The sequence below is a fragment of the Poecile atricapillus genome, chromosome 35, assembly GCF_030490865.1.
Source record: "Poecile atricapillus isolate bPoeAtr1 chromosome 35, bPoeAtr1.hap1, whole genome shotgun sequence".
NCBI classification, from domain to species: Eukaryota; Metazoa; Chordata; class Aves; order Passeriformes; family Paridae; genus Poecile; species Poecile atricapillus.
The window spans coordinates 1,664,628-1,684,016 of record NC_081283.1 but is presented as its reverse complement, the minus strand read 5'-3'; the positions used below and the strand labels follow the sequence as shown (position 1 = coordinate 1,684,016).

The 19,389-nt window shown below is 65.7% G+C and overlaps 3 protein-coding genes across 7 annotated transcripts in view; all 3 read left to right on the top strand.

Moving 5' to 3' along the window:
• Nucleotides 1–7,349, top strand: part of KMT2D (lysine methyltransferase 2D) — a 30,353-nt gene extending 23,004 nt beyond the window's left edge. Inside the window, 10 exon segments of the mRNA XM_058861094.1 lie at nt 226–374; nt 480–615; nt 698–834; nt 1,153–2,323; nt 2,549–2,685; nt 2,811–2,941; nt 4,090–4,375; nt 5,005–5,078; nt 5,164–5,272; nt 5,384–7,349. Coding sequence (XP_058717077.1) covers nt 226–374; nt 480–615; nt 698–834; nt 1,153–2,323; nt 2,549–2,685; nt 2,811–2,941; nt 4,090–4,375; nt 5,005–5,078; nt 5,164–5,272; nt 5,384–5,476 — 2,423 coding nt within the window. The 3' untranslated portion in view covers nt 5,477–7,349.
• Nucleotides 7,350–8,005: 656 nt separating this feature from the next.
• Nucleotides 8,006–11,658, top strand: PRKAG1 (protein kinase AMP-activated non-catalytic subunit gamma 1). 5 transcript variants are annotated; one of them, XM_058861319.1, is made up of 12 exons: nt 8,006–8,040; nt 8,129–8,209; nt 8,288–8,360; nt 8,883–9,019; nt 9,094–9,309; nt 9,403–9,448; nt 9,527–9,581; nt 9,667–9,793; nt 10,436–10,601; nt 10,710–10,747; nt 10,848–10,994; nt 11,080–11,658. In XM_058861319.1, the coding sequence occupies exons 2-12, from the start codon at nt 8,204–8,206 to the stop codon at nt 11,176–11,178; spliced, it is 1,110 nt and encodes a 369-aa protein (XP_058717302.1). In that variant the 5' UTR covers nt 8,006–8,040; nt 8,129–8,203; the 3' UTR covers nt 11,179–11,658. The 5 variants fall into 5 exon arrangements, with proteins under 5 accessions (XP_058717302.1, XP_058717305.1, XP_058717304.1 ...); XM_058861322.1 differs by lacking the exon at nt 8,006–8,040 and having other exon boundaries at nt 8,052–8,209; nt 8,916–9,019; nt 9,094–9,175; nt 9,251–9,309; XM_058861321.1 differs by lacking the exon at nt 8,006–8,040 and having other exon boundaries at nt 8,052–8,209; nt 9,094–9,175; nt 9,251–9,309.
• A 649-nt stretch (nt 11,659–12,307) lies between these two features.
• DDN (dendrin) lies at nt 12,308–13,873 on the top strand. The gene is made up of 2 exons (XM_058861317.1): nt 12,308–12,688; nt 12,768–13,873. The coding sequence occupies exons 1-2, from the start codon at nt 12,519–12,521 to the stop codon at nt 13,825–13,827; spliced, it is 1,230 nt and encodes a 409-aa protein (XP_058717300.1). The 5' UTR covers nt 12,308–12,518; the 3' UTR covers nt 13,828–13,873.
• Nucleotides 13,874–19,389: the final 5,516 nt, after the last annotated feature.

Below are 19,389 nucleotides of genomic sequence, written 5' to 3'. Positions count from 1 at the left end.
CAAAGGGAGGGGGTGTGGAGCACATGCATCAGGTAGGAAGGGATATGAATGGGGCAGGATGGGGTTCCTGGTCTAGGAGGGCTGTAAGGGAGCCAGGGGAAGGTGTGGGATGTGAAGGAAAGGGATTTACAGGGTGGTGGATTCCCTGCAGAGATCTGGGGCTGTTGGTGGGGCTGGGTTTACACAGCTCTGAGGCTGGCTCTGACCCCCTGCTCCCCACACCAGTGTTCCCCGACACAAAACCCTATGAGGTCGCAGAGCCCTTTGGGGCCCCACATGGGAAGGTGGGGTCAGCAGGCCCTGGAGCCCCATGGGAGAAGGGCAAGAGCAGCGAGGTCTCCGTCATGCTGACGGTGTCTGCAGCAGCTGCCAAGGTGAGCGAGGGGATGGGGGGATTTGAGACCCTTGGGGTCCCGGCAGTGACCCAACACAGTGGCACCTGTGGAGCTCTGGACCCATCCTGCCTTCCTCTCACCTAGAACCTCAACGGGGTGATGGTGGCCATGGCTGAGCTGCTGAGCATGAAGATCCCCAGCTCCTACGAGGTGCTGTTCCCCGACGGCCCTGTGCGAGCAGCTGTGGTCGAGGCCAAGAAAGTGGAGAATGATATGGCTGGTGAGTGTTCACCTTGTCCCCATGGCCCCCGATGCCCTCGGGCTGGGACCCCCATGACGGGCTGTCCCTCCCTCTCTCCCAGGAATGCTCGGAGGGAAGGAGAAGGCGCTGGCTGGGAAGGTGCCAGACAGCAGCTCTGAGTGGCTGAAGCAGTTCGATGCGGTGCTGCCAGGGTACAGCCTCAAGGGCGAGCTGGACCTCCTGACGCTGCTCAGACAGGTCAGTGGCGTGCAGGGGTCCCTGCAGGGCTGGGACACTGGGAGGGGGGTACTGGGGTACCCATAGGGCTGTGGCTGTGTGGGGCTGCAGGAACAGAGGTGTGTGGTGGTCCCTGTCGGTCACCCCATGATTGCAGGGAGTTTCCTGGGGGGCTGGGTCTCCCCTGGGTCTCCCAGGAAGGAGTCCAGGAGGACCTTGCAGGGTTGGGAACATGTGGGACGCCTGTAGGGCCAAGGACCCCTCCCTGCGATGCACAGGGGGGTAGGGGGTCTCCGTCCCTGTAATGCTCTGATCTGTGCCCCCCTCCCCACACCACAGGAGAGCCCTGCTCCTGAGAAGACCCTTCACCACTGCTACGTCAACAACGTCTCCAACCTGGACGTGCGGCAGCTCTCTGTCCTGCCCCAGGAGCCCTCGCCCCCGCTGTCCCCCTCCGTCCCCTCCCCATCCAGCCCCGCTGAGCCCACCAGGGTCCCCGACCCCGAGGCGTCCCACGAGGCAGCCCCAGCCCCAATGTCACCGCTGCCGCCAGCCCCCTCGCCAGCCCCCCAGGAGGAAGGGGCCACAGCCGCCCACTCCCCGCCCCGTTTCAAGCCGCGCTCGCGGCCTCCGGAGGACGGGGACGAGGCCAGGCCGCGGCTGAAGAAGTGGAAGGGGGTGCGCTGGAAACGGCTGCGCTTCCTCGTCACCATCCAGAAAGGGGGGGCCAAGCGTGACGGCGACAAGGAGATCGCAGAGTTCATCGACAAGCTGGGCACCACGCTGCGCCCCGAGAAGGTGCCGCAGGACCTGCGCAAGTGCTGCTTCTGTCACGAGGAGGGCGACGGGGCCACGGACGGGCCAGCCCGCCTGCTCAACCTTGACCTCGACCTCTGGGTCCACCTGAACTGCGCCCTGTGGTCCACGGAGGTGTATGAGACTCAGGGAGGGGCCCTGATCAACGTGGAGGTGGCCCTGCACCGCGGGCTCCTCACCAAGTGCTCCCTGTGCCAGAAAACCGGTGCCACCAACAGCTGCAACCGCATCCGCTGCCCCAGCGTGTACCACTTCGCCTGCGCCATCCGCGCCAAGTGCATGTTCTTCAAGGACAAAACCATGCTGTGTCCCCTGCACAAGCTGAAGGGGCCCTGCGAGCAGGAGCTCAGCAGCTTCACCGTGTTCCGCCGCGTCTACATCGAGCGGGACGAGGTGAAGCAGATCGCCAGCATCATCCAGCGCGGGGAGCGGCTCCACATGTTCCGCGTGGGCGGCTTGGTCTTCCACGCCATCGGGCAGCTGCTGCCACACCAGATGGCCGATTTCCACAGCGTCACGGCCCTCTACCCCGTGGGCTACGAGGCCACGCGCATCTACTGGAGTCTGCGGACCAACAACCGCCGCTGCTGCTACCGCTGCACCATCTGCGAGAACAACGGGCGCCCGGAGTTCGTCGTGCAGGTCATCGAGCAGGGCCTGGAGGATCTTGTCTTCTCCGACTCCTCGCCACAAGGTAAGGAGCTGGGAGATGCCAGCTTCCGAGCTTTGTCCCAGTGGCTGAGGCACACCAGCACGCCAGAGAGTGGGGTGGAGGAAGGTGACTTGAGGTCCCCATATTCAACCTGTGGCACTCAGTGCTCTGCTCTGCTGATGAGATGGTGATTGGTCACTTGGACTCAATGATCTTGGAGGTTTTTTCCAGCCTAATTAATTGTGTGGTTCTCCCTTCCCTTGGCAGCTGTCTGGAACCGGATCATCGAGCCAGTGGCGATGATGAGGAAGGAGGCCGACATGCTGCGACTCTTCCCTGAGTACCTGAAGGGCGAGGAGCTCTTTGGGCTCACGGTGCACGCGGTGCTGCGCATCGCGGAGTCGGTGGGTCCTGGGATGGGCGTGGAGGTTTCTCCTCCATGCTGGGGGTCCACTCTGCTGGGGAAGGGCCCAGTGGCTCTTCTGCTGCTGCCTCTTGACCCCCGGTCCTTCCGTGTCCCCCTCTGCAGCTGCCGGGCGTCGAGAGCTGCCAGAACTACCTGTTCCGCTACGGGCGCCATCCTCTGATGGAGCTGCCGTTGATGATCAATCCCACCGGCTGCGCCCGCTCCGAGCCCAAGATCCTCACCCACTACAAGCGGTAAGCAGGGCTGGGATCCACTGGGAGAGCTGGGATCCACCGGGAGCACTGGGATCCACTGGGAGAGCTGGGATCCACTGGGAGCACTGGGATCCACTGGGAGAGCTGGGATCCACAGGGAGAGCCGGGATCCACCGGGGGAGCCAGGATCCACTGGGAGAGCTGGGATCCACCGGGAGAGCTGGGATCCACAGGGAGAGCTGGGATCCACAGGGAGAGCTGGGATCCACTGGGAGTGCTGGGATCCACTGGGAGTGCTGGGATCCACTGGGAGAGCCGGGATCCACTGGGAGAGCCGGGATCCACTGGGAGTGCTGGGATCCACTGGGAGAGCCGGGATCCACCGGGAGTGCTGGGATCCACCGGGAGAGCCGGGATCCAGTGGGAGTGCCGGGATCCAGTGGGAGAGCTGGGATCCACAGGGAGAGCTGGGATCCACCGGGAGAGCTGGGATCCACAGGGAGAGCCGGGATCCACAGGGAGAGCCGGGATCCACAGGGAGAGCCGGGATCCACTGGGAGAGCTGGGATCCACTGGGAGTGCCGGGATCCACAGGGAGAGCCGGGATCCACAGGGAGAGCCGGGATCCACAGGGAGAGCCGGGATCCACTGGGAGAGCCGGGATCCACTGGGAGAGCCGGGATCCACTGGGAGAGCTGGGATCCACTGGGAGAGCTGGGATCCAGCAGGGGAGCCGGGATCCACTGGGAGTGCTGGGATCCAGTGGGAGTGCCGGGATCCAGTGGGAGAGCCGGGATCCACTGGGAGAGCCGGGATCCACCGGGAGAGCTGGGATCCCCTGGGAGAGCTGGGATCCCTGGGGAGAGCTGGGATCCACAGGGAGAGCCGGGATCCACTGGGAGAGCCGGGATCCACAGGGAGAGCCGGGATCCACCGGGAGAGCTGGGATCCACTGGGAGAGCCGGGATCCAGTGGGAGAGCTGGGATCCACTGGGAGAGCCGGGATCCCCTGGGAGAGCTGGGGTCCAGTGGGAGAGCCGGGATCCACCAGGAGAGCCGGGATCCACAGGGAGAGCTGGGATCCACAGGGAGAGCCGGGATCCACTGGGAGAGCTGGGATCCACTGGGAGAGCCGGGATCCCTGGGGATTCCTCAGCTCTAACCCTTCTCATCCCTCTCCTCGAAAGGCCGCACACCCTGAACAGCACAAGCATGTCCAAGGCCTACCAGAGCACATTCACGGGCGAGACCAACACGCCCTACAGCAAGCAGTTTGTGCACTCCAAGTCCTCCCAGTACCGGCGCCTGAAGACGGAGTGGAAGAACAACGTGTACCTGGCGCGGTCCCGCATCCAGGGGCTGGGGCTCTACGCGGCCAAGGACATCGAGAAGCACACGATGGTCATCGAGTACATCGGCACCATCATCCGTAACGAGGTGGCCAACCGGCGGGAGAAGATCTATGAGGAGCAGGTGGGGCTCAGCTGGGATGCTGGGGGCTCCTGTGGGGACTTGGGCAAGGTGTAGAGGGACCTGGGTGACACATTGGGGACTCTGGTGGAACGTGGAGGGACTTAAAGAAAGACATGGGGGAAGTCAGATGAAATGTTGGGGGCTTGGATGGGATGTGGGTGGACTTGGGTGGGATGTTGGAGGCTCTGGCAGGACATGGGGGGACTCAGGCAGGATGTGGAGGGACCTGAGAGGGATATCAGAGGTTCTGGTGGGACATGGAGGCTCTCAGGTGGGTTGTTGGGAGCTCTGGTGGGATGTGGAGCAGCTCAGGTGGGATGTGGAGGGACCTGAGAGGGATATCAGAGGTTCTGGTGGGACATGGAGGCTCTCAGGTGGGTTGTTGGGAGCTCTGGTGGGACGTGGAGCAGCTCAGGTGGGATGTGGAGGGACCTGAGAGGGATATCAGAGGTTCTGGTGGGACATGGAGGCTCTCAGGTGGGTTGTTGGGAGCTCTGGTGGGATGTGGAGCAGCTCAGGTGGGATGTGGAGGGACTCGTATGGGATTGGAGGGTCTGCAGTGGGATGTGGGGTGGTGGGATATGGGGACCTCAGTGCAGCCCTCAACCCCCTCTTCTCCTCCGTGGCAGAACCGCGGCATTTACATGTTCCGCATCAACAACGAGCACGTCATTGACGCTACGCTGACGGGGGGCCCGGCCAGGTGAGCACGGGGGGCTTTGGGGCGGTGGGATGCCCCCAGAGGGAGCCGTGACATCCGTCTGTCCTGACCCCCCTCGTCCCCCTAGGTACATCAACCACTCATGTGCCCCGAACTGTGTGGCCGAAGTCGTGACCTTCGACAAGGAGGACAAGATCATCATCATCTCCAGCCGGCGCATCCCCAAGGGGGAGGAGGTCAGTGAGGGACTGAGGGGGTGCTGAGGGGGTCCTGGGGGGCCCAGGGAGGGGGGCTGGAGGTGGCAGGGCTGAGCTCCGTGCTTTGGGTGACTCCTCGCTCCCTCCCAGCTCACCTACGACTACCAGTTCGACTTTGAGGACGATCAGCACAAGATCCCCTGCCACTGTGGAGCTTGGAATTGCAGGAAGTGGATGAACTAAGTGGGAAACAGGAGCTGGGGGCTGCCACCCCCGCCTCAGAGACCTCGCCGAGCCCCCCAGGGCTGCAGGAGGTGCCAGGGGCGGCCGGGCACTGAGGGAGAGCAGCGGCTGCAGCGCTGCCGGCCCTGCCCGAGCGGGACGGACGGACAGATGAACTGGCAACTCAGGGTTTTCTTTGCTTCGTCCTGCGAGGAAAAAAAAACAAAACAAAACAGAAAGGAGTGGGGGGGCTCAGAAATGCCCCCTTCACCACCCCCTGTCTGCATCCCTTGTGGGGGAGCCACGGGGGAGCAGCGCCAGGCCCGACGTGGCCGGAGCGATTGTGCGGAGCCGGTCTGGATATAACGATTATTTTATTTTATTTTTTGTTTCTTTTTTTTTTTGTTTTGTTTCTTTTTTTTTCTTTTTTCTTTTTTTTTTTTTTTTTTTTAGAAACTAATAATATTTGCTCGCTAATTACCAAGGTAACACAGACTCCTTGAGCTCGACAATCCGGGCTCTGCCCCGCCGGCGTGGCGGCCAGAGCTCGCTCGGTTCCTTTGATCTCTTTTTGTTTGTGCGTGTGGACGAGACCCCGGAGCGGCGGCGGGATGCAGCCAAGACCCCGACAGACACAAGGAGCTTCTGCACCCAAACCTACCTCATTTTAAGTGTTAGATTTGTTTCTTTTTATTTGTTGTTGTTTTTAAATGTGAGCCCCCCTCCATCCCAACCTGCCCCCCACCCCCCCAAGGCGGGGGGATCTTTCCCTCTCCCTTGGGCTCCAGAGGTTGTGGCTTCCCCGTGTCCCCCTCCTCAGGTGTGGCCCTTCATCAGGACCCCCTTGAAGGGGGGACACGGGGACGCCCCCTCCTCGTCCCCCCCCTCAGGAGGTCCCAGCCGTGTGCCGTGCCAAGGTGTGAGGTGGGGATGGGGAGGGGAGGGGGGGTCAGACCCGCTCCCCGAGCTCTGGTGGGGGGCTGGAGGGGCTGGGTGGGGACCCCTCCTCCTCACACGTGGCCCCCACGGCTGGAGGGGCCGGGTGGAGCCCCCCCCCCCGCTCGCCCTTGGCCCTCCCAGCTGGGGCTGCACTGGAGGGGGAAGGTTATTTATCTATTTATACCTTATATTGTATATACTAGACGGGGCTGGGGGGGGGGCTCTTTGTGCTCTGCTGGGCTGAGATTTGGGGTGCAGGGGCAAAAAAAAAAAAAAAAAAAAGGGGAGGGGGTGGTTTTAAAAAAAAACCCAATCTCCGAGGTGGGCGTGGGGAGGAGGGGGTCTCTCTCTGGAACCTCCTGCCAGGCAGGGGCGGCCTCGGAGAGCGAAGCAGCGAGTGGGCATTAACACCCCCGGACCCCCCCCCCGGGGTCCCCGCCCGCCCCCTCCCCGCTCCGGAGGAGGAACCCGGGGGGCACCGGGATCTCTAAACGCACAAACACGGCACCGGGGAGGGAGGGAGAGAGGGAGAGAGGGAGAGACCCTCCTGCTCCTGGAGAAAAAGAGGGGGGGTCTGCCGGGGGGTGCTGCCCCCTCCCCGCCCCCGTGCAGTGGGGGGCCGGGGCCGATCTTGAAAAAGCTGCTTCCGCAAACTCGTCAAAGCTGCAAAAAAAAAAATAAAAAAAAATCAAACAAACAAACAAACAAAAAAAAAAAAATCAAAAAGAAAAAAAAAAAAAGGTTTAAGGTAAAAAATGTTTAAAAAAAATAAAATTTAAAAAAAAAAAAAAATCCAGAGGAAAAGCGCGAGTGGGGGGGGATGAGAAAGTTTTAACAGAAAATATACGAGAAATTTAACTTTCAGAGCTGTACATAGGCCGGGGCGTGTAGAAATCCCGTTTTTACCAATACCGGAACCACTGGATGTTATTTTAAATAAAGCGCGTGAGAAGCCGAGGCCGCCTGGTCCCTCCTGGGGGGGCTCGGGGAGGGTCGGGGGGGGCAGGGGACAGCCGTGACCCCCGGTTCAACCGGGCACAGCTCGGTCCTGCTCTGCTGCTCGGTGTCCCCCCAGCCCGTCACCTCCGGGGAGGGTCTGTCCCACCCCCCAAAATCAGAGACCCCCGGGACCCTCCCGCGGGTCACGGCCCCCTCCCCTCCCCCGGGGACCCCAAAGCCCCGGGGACACCTCCGGGGACACCCCCGCCCCAAAACCCGTCCCCGGGACCCGGCGGGACGGGACAGCGCTCCCGGCAGCCGAGAGTGACCCGAACCGGGCCCGGCTGGTTCCGAGAACCGGGCGGAACCGGAGCGGGAACCGGGCGGAAGCGGAGCGGGAACCGGGCGTAAGCGGGAGCAGGAACCGGGCGGAAGCGGAGCGGGAACCGGGCGGAAGCGGGACCCGAACCGGGCGGAAGCGGGGCTGGAACCGGGCGGAAGCGGGAGCAGGAACCGGGCGGAAGCGGAGCGGGAACCGGGCGGAAGCGGGACCCGAACCGGGCGGAAGCGGGAGCAGGAACCGGGCGGAAGCGGGGCTGCAACCGGGCGGAAGCGGGAGCAGGAACCGGGCGGAAGCGGGAGCAGGAACCGGGCGGAAGCGGAGCGGGAACCGGGCGGAAGCGGGAGCAGGAACCGGGCGGAAGCGGGACCCGAACCGGGCGGAAGCGGAGCAGGAACCGGGCGGAAGCGGGGCTGGAACCGGGCGGAAGCGGAGCGGGAACCGGGCGGAAGCGGAGCAGGAACCGGGCGAGCTCGGGGCCAGAGCCGGGCGGAAGCGGGGCAGAGGCGCCTCGGGACGCAGCGGGACCCATGGAGGTTGTGGGAGGGACAGCGGGGCTGGGGGGACACGGGGGCTCGGGGGCCGCGTCTGAGCCGACCCCGGTCTGTCCCCAGGATCCCGGCCCCGACCCTGACCCCGGCCCGGCCGCCGGGAGCCCGGCGGAGCTGAGCCCCCCGGGGCTGGAAGGTGATTCCGAGGGTCCCGGTACGGGAGGGTCTGGGTGTCCCCGGGGCTGCAGCTGCTCGGGGGATCCTGTCCCGGAGTTTGGGTGTCCCGGAGCTCTGAGCCGGGTGGCGCAGGGGATATCCCCGTTATTTGGGATATCCCGGAGTTCGGGGTGTCCCGGAGCTCTGAGCCGGGTGGCGCAGGGTCTGGGATGCCCCGTTATTGGGGATATCCCGGAGTTTGGGTGTCCCGGAATTGGGGCTGAAACGGGATTTGGGGCATTTGAGGGTTTGCGGTGTCTCGGGGTTTGGGGTACCCCAGGTATTGGTGTGTCCCGGGATTGGGGGGTGTCAGAGGATTTTGGGGTGTCCCGGGATTGGGGGTGCTACAGGATTTGGGGTACCCCAGGTATCGGTGTGTCCCGGGATTTGGGGTGTCAGAGGATTTTGGGGTGTCCCGGGATTGGGGGTGTAAAAGGATTTGGGGTGTCTGGGATGGGGGTGTCCCGGGATTGGGGGTGTCCAGAGTTTTGGGGTGCTCCAGGTTTTGGGGTTCCCCCTCACGCTGCCACCCCAGGGGACAGCCACCGCGGTGCCTACACCGCCTTCATGAAATCCCATCGCTGCTACGACCTGATCCCCACCAGCTCCAAACTGGTCGTCTTCGACACATCCCTGCAGGTGTGCCAGGGCCGGGGGGGCACTTTTGGGGCCGGGGAGGCACTTTTGGGGCTCCCTGACCCCCGTGCCTGCAGGTGAAGAAGGCATTCTTCGCGCTGGTCACCAACGGTGTCCGGGCAGCCCCGCTCTGGGACAGCAAAAAGCAAAGTTTTGTAGGTGAGCGAGGGGGCTGGGGGTCTCCAGGGGTTGAGGGGGGCTGGCAGGACCCTCCTCACCCTGCCTGCCCCCCAGGAATGCTGACCATCACCGACTTCATCAACATCCTGCACCGCTACTACAAATCACCCATGGTGAGGGCCAGAGTCTGCCAGGGGCTCGTGTCGGGCTCTGCCTGCCCCAGCTGACCCTGGGTGGGTGATCTGGGTTTCTCCTCCTCCTCACAGGTGCAGATCTATGAGCTGGAGGAACATAAAATAGAGACATGGAGAGGTGAGGGGGGGTCAGTTCCAGCTGCCTCCCGCCCTTCCCTGGAGCCCCCCATCCCCTCACCCCTCGCTCTCCCCACAGAGGTTTATCTGCAAGACTCCTTCAAGCCGCTGGTGTGCATTTCCCCCAATGCCAGGTACCCCAGGGGGCAGGGAGAGGGGCACAGCTGGTGGTGGCACTCCCTGGAACACCCCAAATCCCCCCTCCCTTCCCCCCCACAGCCTGTTTGATGCCGTCTCCTCCCTGATCCGCAACAAGATCCATCGCCTGCCCGTCATCGACCCCGACTCGGGGAACACGCTCTACATCCTCACCCACAAACGCATCCTCAAGTTCCTCAAGCTCTTTGTAAGTCTCTGCCCCTTGGTGATGGTGGGGTCCAGACTGGGACCCCCAGCCTGGACCAGGGGTCACACTGGGACCCCCAGCCTGGGCTGTGCCAGGGGTCACGCTGGGACCCCCAGCCCGGGCTGTGCCCGGTACCTGTTCCAGCTGCCACCCCAGGATGTTCACCCTGGGCTGTACCGGGGGCCACCGTGGGACTCAGCTGTGCCAGGGGGTGCCCCAGGACCCCCACGCTGGGCTGTGCCAGGTCCCTGAGCCAGCTTCTACCCTGGGACTCCCAGTCCAGGCTGTACCAAGTGCCAGCCCAGGCTGTGTCAGGTCCCTGTGCCAGAGGCTGCCCTGAGACCCCCATTTCAGGCCATGAGATGCCCCAGAAGTGTCAGCCCAGCCTGCTCCAGGGGTCACTGAGACCCCCAGCCTGGGCTGTGCCCGATACCTGCACACCAGGTACCACCAGCTCTGGGTGGGCACAGCTCTGGTACCTCACCACACACTGCAGTGCCAGAGGACGCCGTGTGGACCCTCCCCACCACTCCTGCCCGGGGGTCCCACAACCCCCCCTGCTCTGCAGCACAGCTCTCTGTGCTTTCACCCCCAGAACCCCCAGGTCTGGGCTCAGCCCTGTCCCCTCACCGTCCCCCACAGATCGCAGAGGTCCCCAAGCCTGAGTTCATGGCACGGACGTTGGAGGAGCTGCAGATTGGCACCTACAGCAACATCGCCGTGGTTGGCACCAGCACCCCCATCTACGTGGCCCTGGGCATCTTCGTGCAGCACCGCGTGTCCGCGCTGCCCGTGGTCGATGACTCGGGTAAGGATGTCCTGTCCTCGCTTTGGCTGTCCCCAGGTCACCTCCCTGGGGGCTGTGTCCCCTCTGGAGCGCCAGGGGCTTGGCTGAGCTGCTCCCCTCCCTCCCCAGGGCGGGTGGTGGACATCTATTCCAAATTCGACGTTATTGTGAGTACTGGTGGAGGAAATTCCTGGGCTGGGGGGATGCTGTGGGGTGGTGGGTGTCTCCTAATCCCAGCTGTGTCCCCAATGCTTGTCCCTGCCCCAGAACCTGGCAGCTGAGAAGACCTACAACAACCTGGATGTGACGGTGACGCGGGCGCTACAGCACCGCTCCCACTACTTCGAGGGTGTCCTCAAGTGTTACAAGCACGAGACGCTGGAAACCATCATCAACCGCCTGGTCGAGGCTGAGGTAACTGTCCCGGGGTGCTGGGGGGTCGGGGTGGGACCCGGGGTCCCCACACCCCCTCAGCCTCTCCTTGTGTCCCCCTCCCCAGGTCCACCGGCTGGTGGTGGTGGATGAGAGCGATGTGGTTAAAGGGATCATCTCCCTCTCGGACATCCTGCAAGCCCTGGTCCTCCCGCAGGGCCCCTGAGGCAGTGAGGGGGGGGTCGGTCCTCCCAAGCCCCCCCACTCTCTTCTCCTGCAACACTGTGCCCCCCTGGGCTGGTGGGGACACCCGGGGTATGCCCCCACTCACCAGCAGCCTCCAGCAATAACCCCCAGCCCTGGGGCAGTCCCTGCTGCCCTTCCCTGCGTGGGGGGAGCCCGCAGCCCCCCCATGCCATGCCCTGCACCCCAAAGCCGTGTGGGGTGATGGGAGCAGCCCTCGACCCCCCTGGGGTGCCGGGCCAGGGTCACCCATATCCATGCCAGGGCTGTTGTTCCTGTGTGGACTCTCGTCCCTGTCACCCTGCACCCTCTCCCTGGGTTTGGTGAAACCCACCCAGCTCCACCCGGCCCGGGGACCCCCCCAGGCCCCCGGGGGTTTCCCCCCAAGTTCCCCGGCTGTGCCCACACCCGCCACCGCTTCGTGAGTGAAGAGAAACCACAAATAAACACAGACCTGGCACCACCCTGGCTCAGTGCAGGGCACGGGGGGCATTGGCCAGGGAGGGGCTGTGTGGGGAGGGGGTGTGGCCCCCCCGTGGGAAGGGGGAATCTGCTGAGCTCGCCCAGACCCTAAATCCCTGTTTGTTCCGCCTGTGGCTTTTCTAAAAGGCCAGGACAGGGGATGGGACAGACACAGGGACCTGGTGGGACATGGGGACCCTCTGGTGGGCACCACGGTGAGCAGGGGAGTCGGGCAGGGGCTGGGGCAGGTCGAGGGGGGGAGCTGGATGGCAGAGTGGGCGGGGGGCTGGCGGGGGTCCCGGACAGCCGGGACACCGGGGCTCGCAGCCGGTGCCCACAGGGGAGGCGCAAGGCCTGGCCGTGCTGAGCGAGGCACATTCCTGGCGGGGAGGGGACGGCCGGGCCGGGGACCCTGTCCTTGCCAGCCGCGGGGTCTGGCAGAGGCTGCAGAGCGAGGTGAGCGCTGGGCAGGTACCGGGGGGCCCGGGGGACTCGGGGGGGGCCGTGCCGGTTGCCATGCCGCCGCCGGAGGGTTGCTAAGCTCCGCTCGGAGCCCGCGTGGGCTGCAGCGCCTGGTGCCAAACCCGCCATCGCCTGCTTGTCGCAGGGGGGGAAGGGATCCCGCGGGGGGTGTGGGGGGGGCACAAACACACGCGACACCCCTGGGACGGCCGGTGGGGTCCCCGCGGTGCGCCGCTCTCCCGCCGCCCCGGGGGTCAGCGTGGCCCGCGGTGGCACCGGGCGGGATACGGCGGCCCCGGGGGCACACGGGCGGCAGGTGGGTGCGTGCGGGCGGGCGCGTGGCTCCGCCGAGGCTCCGCCGAGCCCCCCGCGCTGGGGACCCCCCTCTCCACCGGGGCCATGCTGGGGGGTCCTGAGCGGGGTGCGGGGCGCCTGCGGATCTGCGAGCGGACCAAGGTGGTGCTGGTGGAGATCGACACGGTGGCGTGTTGCAGCGCGGGTACCGGCATGGCTGCGGGGTGCTGGCCCGAGCCCCCCTGGACCTACCGCCGCATCGCCGGGGAGTACGCGTGAGTGGGGACGGCGGGGTGGGGGGTCCGTCCTGCTCCCCGTCCCTCGCTCCCCTCACTCCCCGTCTCTGTCTTGCAGGTACCTGGAGAAGCGCTTTGTGGCCGAGCTGGCCCCCCCCTGGCCCCCGGTGCCCTCCAACCCCCCTTGTCGCCTGCAGGACTTCACCGCCCGGCCCCGGGTACCCCCCACCCCCTGCCCCCCGCGACAGCTTGAGGGGACAGTGGGCAGCGGGCCCCGGGGGGGGCACCCTGTGCCTGTGCCCGTGCCCCCGGTGTCGGGGGACAAGCTGGGCCCCCCCACCTACGAGGTGCACATGCAGCGGGTGCAGGCAGCCCACGCCCGCCGTGGGGGACCCCCCCCTTACATCTCCCCCCCCGCCTATGACGGTCCCCACCGCACCCTGCAGCTCCGCCCCCTGCGGGGACCCCGCAGCCCCCCTCGGGCCCGGGGGGCAGTACCGGGGGGCTGGAGCCACACGCTGCCCCGGGGGGTCCTGCCGGGGGGCTGGAGCCACACGCTGCCCCGGGCGGCCACCGAGACCAAGCACCGGTGGCCCCGTGGGACGCAGCTGTCCCCGGGAGGGCCCGGCAGCCCCCGGCAGTGCCAGACGCTGCCACGGGCAGCAGCCGGCCGGGAGCGGGCTCCGGGCCGCGGGAGGGGGCGGCGGGGGACGGGGGGACACGTCCTCATTGACGCCACCCGTGTGGTGGTCCGAGCCCAGTACGTGCCACCCCCACAGCGACAGCAGGTGCGCTATGCCAGGGGGTCCCTGGGGCCCGACACCCCTCCTCGCAGCCCTTCCGTGCCCCCCCCTGGGGCTGCCAGCCCCTCTGCTGCGCCCTCGCCCCCCCGGGAGCCCCCCGGCAGCCCCCGCAGTCCGTGGCAGAGCCCAGGGGGCTGCCGGGGGTCCCGCGGGAGGCTCCCCCCGCGCCGGCCGGTGCTGTACGCCCAGGCTCTGCGAGAGGCCGTGTCCCGCATCCGGCGGCACACGGCGCCCGACTCGGACTCGGATGCCGAGGGGAGCGTGGGGGGCTCCCGGCAGCGGCTCTGCCGAGACCCCCGCGCCTACAGCAGCAGCAGCAGCAGCCTGGAGAGCGCCGGAGCCCCCCCGGGCCCCGCCAGCCCCACCCCTGCCTGAGGAGTGGGGTTTGCCGGGGTGTGGCACCGGTGGGGCGGGGCTTGCCTGGGTGTGGCTCTCGGGGGCGGGGCTTGGCGGGTGGTCTCGGGGGAGGGGCTCAGGACTGGCGTTCCCACGGGCTGACCCCAATAAAAGCTCCGGGATCCCGGTGTGCTGCCTCTGCCCCTGTTTGTGTGAGGTCGGGAGAGGCCATCGCCCCCTCGGGCCCCTCTGTGGGCCCCAGCAAGGACACAGGTGTCTGGGCACGCCCCCGTGACATCCCCGCTGTCTGGACCCCCCTCTCTCCGTTACGGTGCCGGGGTCAGTCGGAGGTCCCGGGTGTCCCGGCCGCCACCACAGTGCGTCACAACACGGCTGGGACGTGCCAGCTGCCTCCGTATCCCCCATAATGAGAAGGTGAGCACAGCAGGTCTGGCCCTCGGCCACCGGCCCCACGTCACGGCCGGGGGGGGACCCCGAGTGACTCAGCCGGGGGAAGCTGTCCCCCCCAAACAGCCGCCACCTCTTAGTCACGCTGCGGGGGGGGGGAGGATCCCCGCGGCCCCAGGAAACCGCACAAATATCGTGTCCAATTTGCACGTTATTTAAAACCGGCTCCTCCCCCGCCCCCCTGCGCGACCCTGTCATTATCCCGGTGACACCGGCCCGGAGGTCACGGCACGGGGCAGCTGCCGCAGCGAGGCCACCCGGTAGGCTGGGGGGGCACCCCCAGGGCCACGTCACCCCATGTGTCCCCTGTCCTGGCACGTGGCCAGGGTGGCATCCAAGTCCCACACTTGGGTCTGGCCTGAGCCACAACGGCGACTGCAGCCCGCGGTGGCACAGCTGCGGTCCTGCACCCGCTGTGGTGGCACCTGGCACGGCTTGGCGTGGCCTGGCATGGCACAGGATGGTCGGCAAGGTGTGGTACGGTCCACATGCCTTGTCACGGATTGTCACGGGTGCCACAGCCTGGTACCGTTTGGAACGTGGCTCGGTATGACCCGGCACAGCTTGGCACAGCTTGGCACAGCTTGGCAAAGCCCAGAACAGCCCAGAACAGCTCCGTGTAGCCTGGCAGAGCTTGGCACAGCCTGATACCACCTGACACGGCTCAGCACGGCTTGGCAAAGCCCAGAACATCCAGCACAGCCTGTTTGCCACAGCTCACCATGGCTGGGCACAGCTTGGCACAACTTAGCACAGCCTGGTGCAGCCTGGCACGGCTCAGCTTGGCACAGCACAGCTTCACAAAGCCTGGAACAGCCCAGAACAGCCTGGCACAGCTCGGCTCAGCCTGGCACAGCTCAGCACAGCCCGGCACAGCCCGGCACAGCCTGGCAAAGCCCAGTACAGCCTGGCACAGCTCGGCTCAGCCTGGCACAGCCTGGCACAGCCCAGCACAGCCTGGCACAGCTCGGCTCAGCCTGGCACAGCCTGGCACAGCCCAGCACAGCCTGGCACAGCTCGGCTCAGCCTGGCACAGCCCAGCACAGCCTGGCACGGCTCAGCTTAGCACAGCACAGCTTCACAAAGCCCAGAACAGCTCTTTGCAGCTTGGTTCGGCTTGGCACAGGCTGGTATAGCCTGGCAGGGCTCAGCACAGCCTGGCACGGTTCAGCTCAGCCTGGCACAGCCCAGCACAGCCCGGCACAGCCTGGCACAGCCTTGCAGTGCTCAGCACAGCCCGGCATAGCCCGGCACAGCCCAGCAGAGCTCAGCTCAACCTGGCACAGCCTGGCACAGCTCAGCACAGCCCGGCACAGCCTGGCACAGCCCAGTACAGCCTGGCACAGCCCAGTACAGCCTGGCACAGCCCAGCACAGCCCAGCACAGCCCGGCACAGCCTGGCACAGCCCAGTACAGCCTGGCACGGCTCAGCTCAGCCTGGCACAGCCCGGCACAGCCCGGCACAGCTCAGCACAGCCTGGCACAGCCCAGCCCAGCACGTCATGGCTCGGCTCGGCGCGGTGCCCGGTGTGGCGCGGGGTGTCCCAGACGCGGGGGCAGCGGCTCGGCCCTTCCCGTGGGATCAGCTCCTGCCCAAACCCGCTCCCCGCCGGGAAAATCACCTTCTAATTCGGGCTGCGCCGGCGCCAGCGCCTTCCCCCGGCACCCCCGGGGCTCCCGCCGGCCCCGAAATTCGCCGCAGCCTGGGGTCCCCCCGGGGCCGGGGGGGCTCAGCCCATGGGGCTCCCAACGCGTGGGACCGGGGGGTCCCGCCCGGTACCGGAGCCTCCGGACAGGGCCGCGTTGTCGCCTGTGGCCGCCAGATGTCGCCGCACAGCCGGTGACCGATGGCACCGGGGGGCACCGGGGGGCACCGGGGGTCCTGCCTGCCCCGGGAGGGGCGGGGGGAGCGGTACCGGTGCCCCCAAAGAACCGCCAGCCACGTGTGACATCCGTGCAGGTACTGCCGGAGAGGCAGGGCCGTCCCGTGTGTCACCGGGGCCCGTGATGTCCCCAGGGAGCCGCGACCCGCGTGTGTCACCGGTGACGGTGGCGTCGCAGGGGCCGGTCCGTGGATGTGCCAGCTCTGGCTGTGTTCCCAGAGAGCCGTGACCCACATGTGGCGTGGGTGCTGCTGCTGTCTGAGAGCCACGACCCGCGTGTGTCACTTGTGGCGGTGATGTCGCCAGAGACCTGTGCTGATGCTGGTGCTGTCCCCAGACTGTCACTGGTGGTACCCGGCGTCCCCCGAGAGCCGTGGCTGCCATGTGTCCCTGATGTTGGCAGTGTCCCAAAGGAGCCATGTCCGTGTATGTGCCAGTGCTGGCCGTGTCCCCAGAGAGCTGTGACCTTCACGTGTCGCTGGTGACTGGTGTCCCCAGAGATCCGTGGATGTGCTGGCGTGTCCGCAGAGCCGTGACCCACACGTGCGGCTGGCACTGGCCATGCCACAACCCGCGTGTGCCAGCAGGGCTGCCCGTGTCCCCACAGCGCGGTGTCACCTGCTTACACTCGCTGCCAGTTCCTGCCCATCCACATGTCACCGTCCCCAGCGTGTCCCCGCGGCCCAGCGCTCCTGCCCGCGGTGCCGGCTCTCCCAGGCCGCGCGAGGAGCCGGTGGGAAGGGTCCGGTGAATGCGGCATTGTTGCGCGGGGTTGGAGTCACAGATAATTACCTCAATTAGTTACAATGGCAGAGTAATAAATACAGGCTTAGCGGCTCCTTCCCCACTGCGGCTTCTCAGATTAATCCAGCCCGGGCGAGCGGAGCTGAAAGGATTGATGGACAATTCATTAAACCCGCCGAATGCCGCACAAGGCACCCGTGAAGGCCGGCGTTAGCCCCCGGCGGCTCCGCTTTGTCCCTAATTGTTCGTCTCGGGCATTGGTCACCTATCAGGGAGTGGGTGACGGCGACGGTCCCCCCGGGGCTGGCATGCCCGGGGATTAGAGGCCAGCGCTGCCACCGTTGCTGGGCGCGTTGGCCCCGCGCCGGAGGAATGCGGCGGATGGGAGGGGGCGGCCGGACAAGCCGGGAGCTGGCGGGACGTGGGTCCGCATCGACCGGAGGCGAGGGGAGCGGGGACGGGGCTGTGCCGCTGGTGACAGGGGGTGGGATGGGGACGGTCCCGCAGGTGAAATGGGGCCACCTGAGGGTCTGGGTAGGTGGGCACAGCTCTGTCTGTCTGTCCTGAAGCTCTGGGTGCTGTCCTGTCCTTCTGTCCTGCGTTTCTGGGAATGGCACAGTCCTCCTGCCCCGCACTTTTGGGCACTGTCCTGTCCTGTCCTGCACCTCTGGGAATGACAAAATTCCTCCTCCCACACCTCTGGGTACTGTCCTGTCCCTCTGTCTGGATTCTGGGAATGACACCATCCCTCTGTCCTGCACCTCTGGGCATGGCTCTGTCCTGCATCTCCCTGTGTCATCCTGTCCCTCTGTCCAGAAACTCTGGGCACTGTCCTGTCCTTCGGGGAATGTCACCACCCCTCTGTCCTCCACCACTGGACACTGTCCTGTCCTTCTGTCCCACACCTCTCGGTACTGTCCTGTCCCAGTGTCCCGCATTTCTGGGAATGACACCTTTCCCCTGTTCTGGAAGCACCCCTGTCCGTCTGTCCTGCACTTCTATGTGTCATCCACTCTGTCCCACACCCGCAGGCAGAGCCCCCCCTGCACCCCATCCCTGAACGGGGCTGTCCCAGCCCGGCTTGTGGCCACCATCCAGCTGTTACCCGGCTTCCCAGATGTGACAGGCTGGTGCAGGATGGGACCGCCCTCTCCCTGTCCCTCTTCCTGTCTCTCTCGCTGGCCCTGTCCCTGCGCTGGCCCACAGCAGCTATTTCCAGCACCCAGAAATATTTGTCCAAGCCGGGGAGGTCTGTGCCCCGTGCTCAGGGTGCCCCTGCCCACCCGGGGGTCGCGGCTGCCCGAGGTGCCCAGCAGGACACGCAGGAAAAGCTGAGTAACAGAGGTGACTTATAAGAATGTCATTATCTATATTCCTGACTCCTACCGCAGGAAAACAGGCTATTTTCATGCTGAAGCAGGAGCAGAATTTAGCAGACAGATAACCCGGCAGGCGGGAGATGCTCGGAGGGTTATTTCGGGCTGTGTTCCTTTCCAGGCGTTTTCCTTGCATTTTGGTATTTTATTCTCCACGCTGGGCTGTGTTTTGACCTTGGCGCGGGCAGCGGGGGCCCCCAGGGTGTTTTTCCCCCCCTCCTCTGAGTCTAAACATCAACTTTTCCACTATCGGCTCCGCGGGATATTTCGGGTGGTGGCAGCGTCATCCCGCAGCCTTTGATGCGGCAGAGCCTCAGGGGCCCCGAGAGGTTCCCGGCTCCAGGGGGGGAGCCCAGGCTGTGGGGACCCCCGGGACAGGTGGGCACCAGTCTGGGGGTCCCCCAAACACAGAGAGGGAGTTTTTGATGTCCCCAAGTGTGAAGTCATGGTGCAGAGGGGATGTGTGGACCCTGTGCCCGCCCCAGGGATGCCCGTCACAGGGGGATGCCCATCTCGGTGGGAAACCCATCCCCGTGGGATGCCTGTCCCAGAACATCCCCTTCCCAAGGATGCCCATTCTGGGGATCTGCCCACCCCTTGGGGATGCTTATCCCAGGGCAAAACCCATCTCAGGGCATGTCCTGCCTGCTGCATTCCCATCCTGGTGGGGTGCCCGCTCCAGTGGGAGGACTGTCCCAGGAGGATGCTCGTTCTGATGGGATTCCCTTTCCAGAGGGATTCCAATCCGGAGGGAAGCCCGTCCCGGAGAGATGCCCATCCCGGGAGGATAGACACGCCAGCAGAACACCTGCCAAGCACGGAGCTGCACCCCACCTTTGCCACAGCCTTTCTCTTGTTGTGGTCAGACCCCACGCATGGATGTGGGGCTGTTTGTGGGGCCAGTGGCCGGCTCTGTCCCCTCTGGCCCCTGCCCCGGTAACCCCGGTGCCCTCCCCGGCCCTGCTTTTCCCCCGGAGCCAAGGGGAGCCGTCAGCCCCGGCCGGGAGCGGTGATGAACGATGCTCATTCCCTGTCTGTCGTCTTGTACCTCCCGGGGCCGCTCCCAACGCCCGGCCTCGGCGGCACCAGCCCCACCGCCCCGGCAAATTCCAGCATCGGAGATGCTGCAG

What these genes read in the sequence shown, in the direction of transcription:
- PRKAG1 (XM_058861319.1), top strand. An exon ending in GAGCCCCCCGGGGCTGGAAG is followed by an intron (nt 8,361 to 8,882) that starts GTGATTCCGAGG and finishes GGGGTGCTCCAG; the next exon opens with GTTTTGGGGTTCCCCCTCAC. An exon ending in TGCATTTCCCCCAATGCCAG is followed by an intron (nt 9,582 to 9,666) that starts GTACCCCAGGGG and finishes TCCCCCCCACAG; the next exon opens with CCTGTTTGATGCCGTCTCCT.
- DDN (XM_058861317.1), top strand. Translation starts at nt 12,519, where the DNA reads ATGCTGGGGGGTCCTGAGCGGGGTGCGGGGCGCCTGCGGATCTGCGAG. An exon ending in CGCATCGCCGGGGAGTACGC is followed by an intron (nt 12,689 to 12,767) that starts GTGAGTGGGGAC and finishes TCTGTCTTGCAG; the next exon opens with GTACCTGGAGAAGCGCTTTG.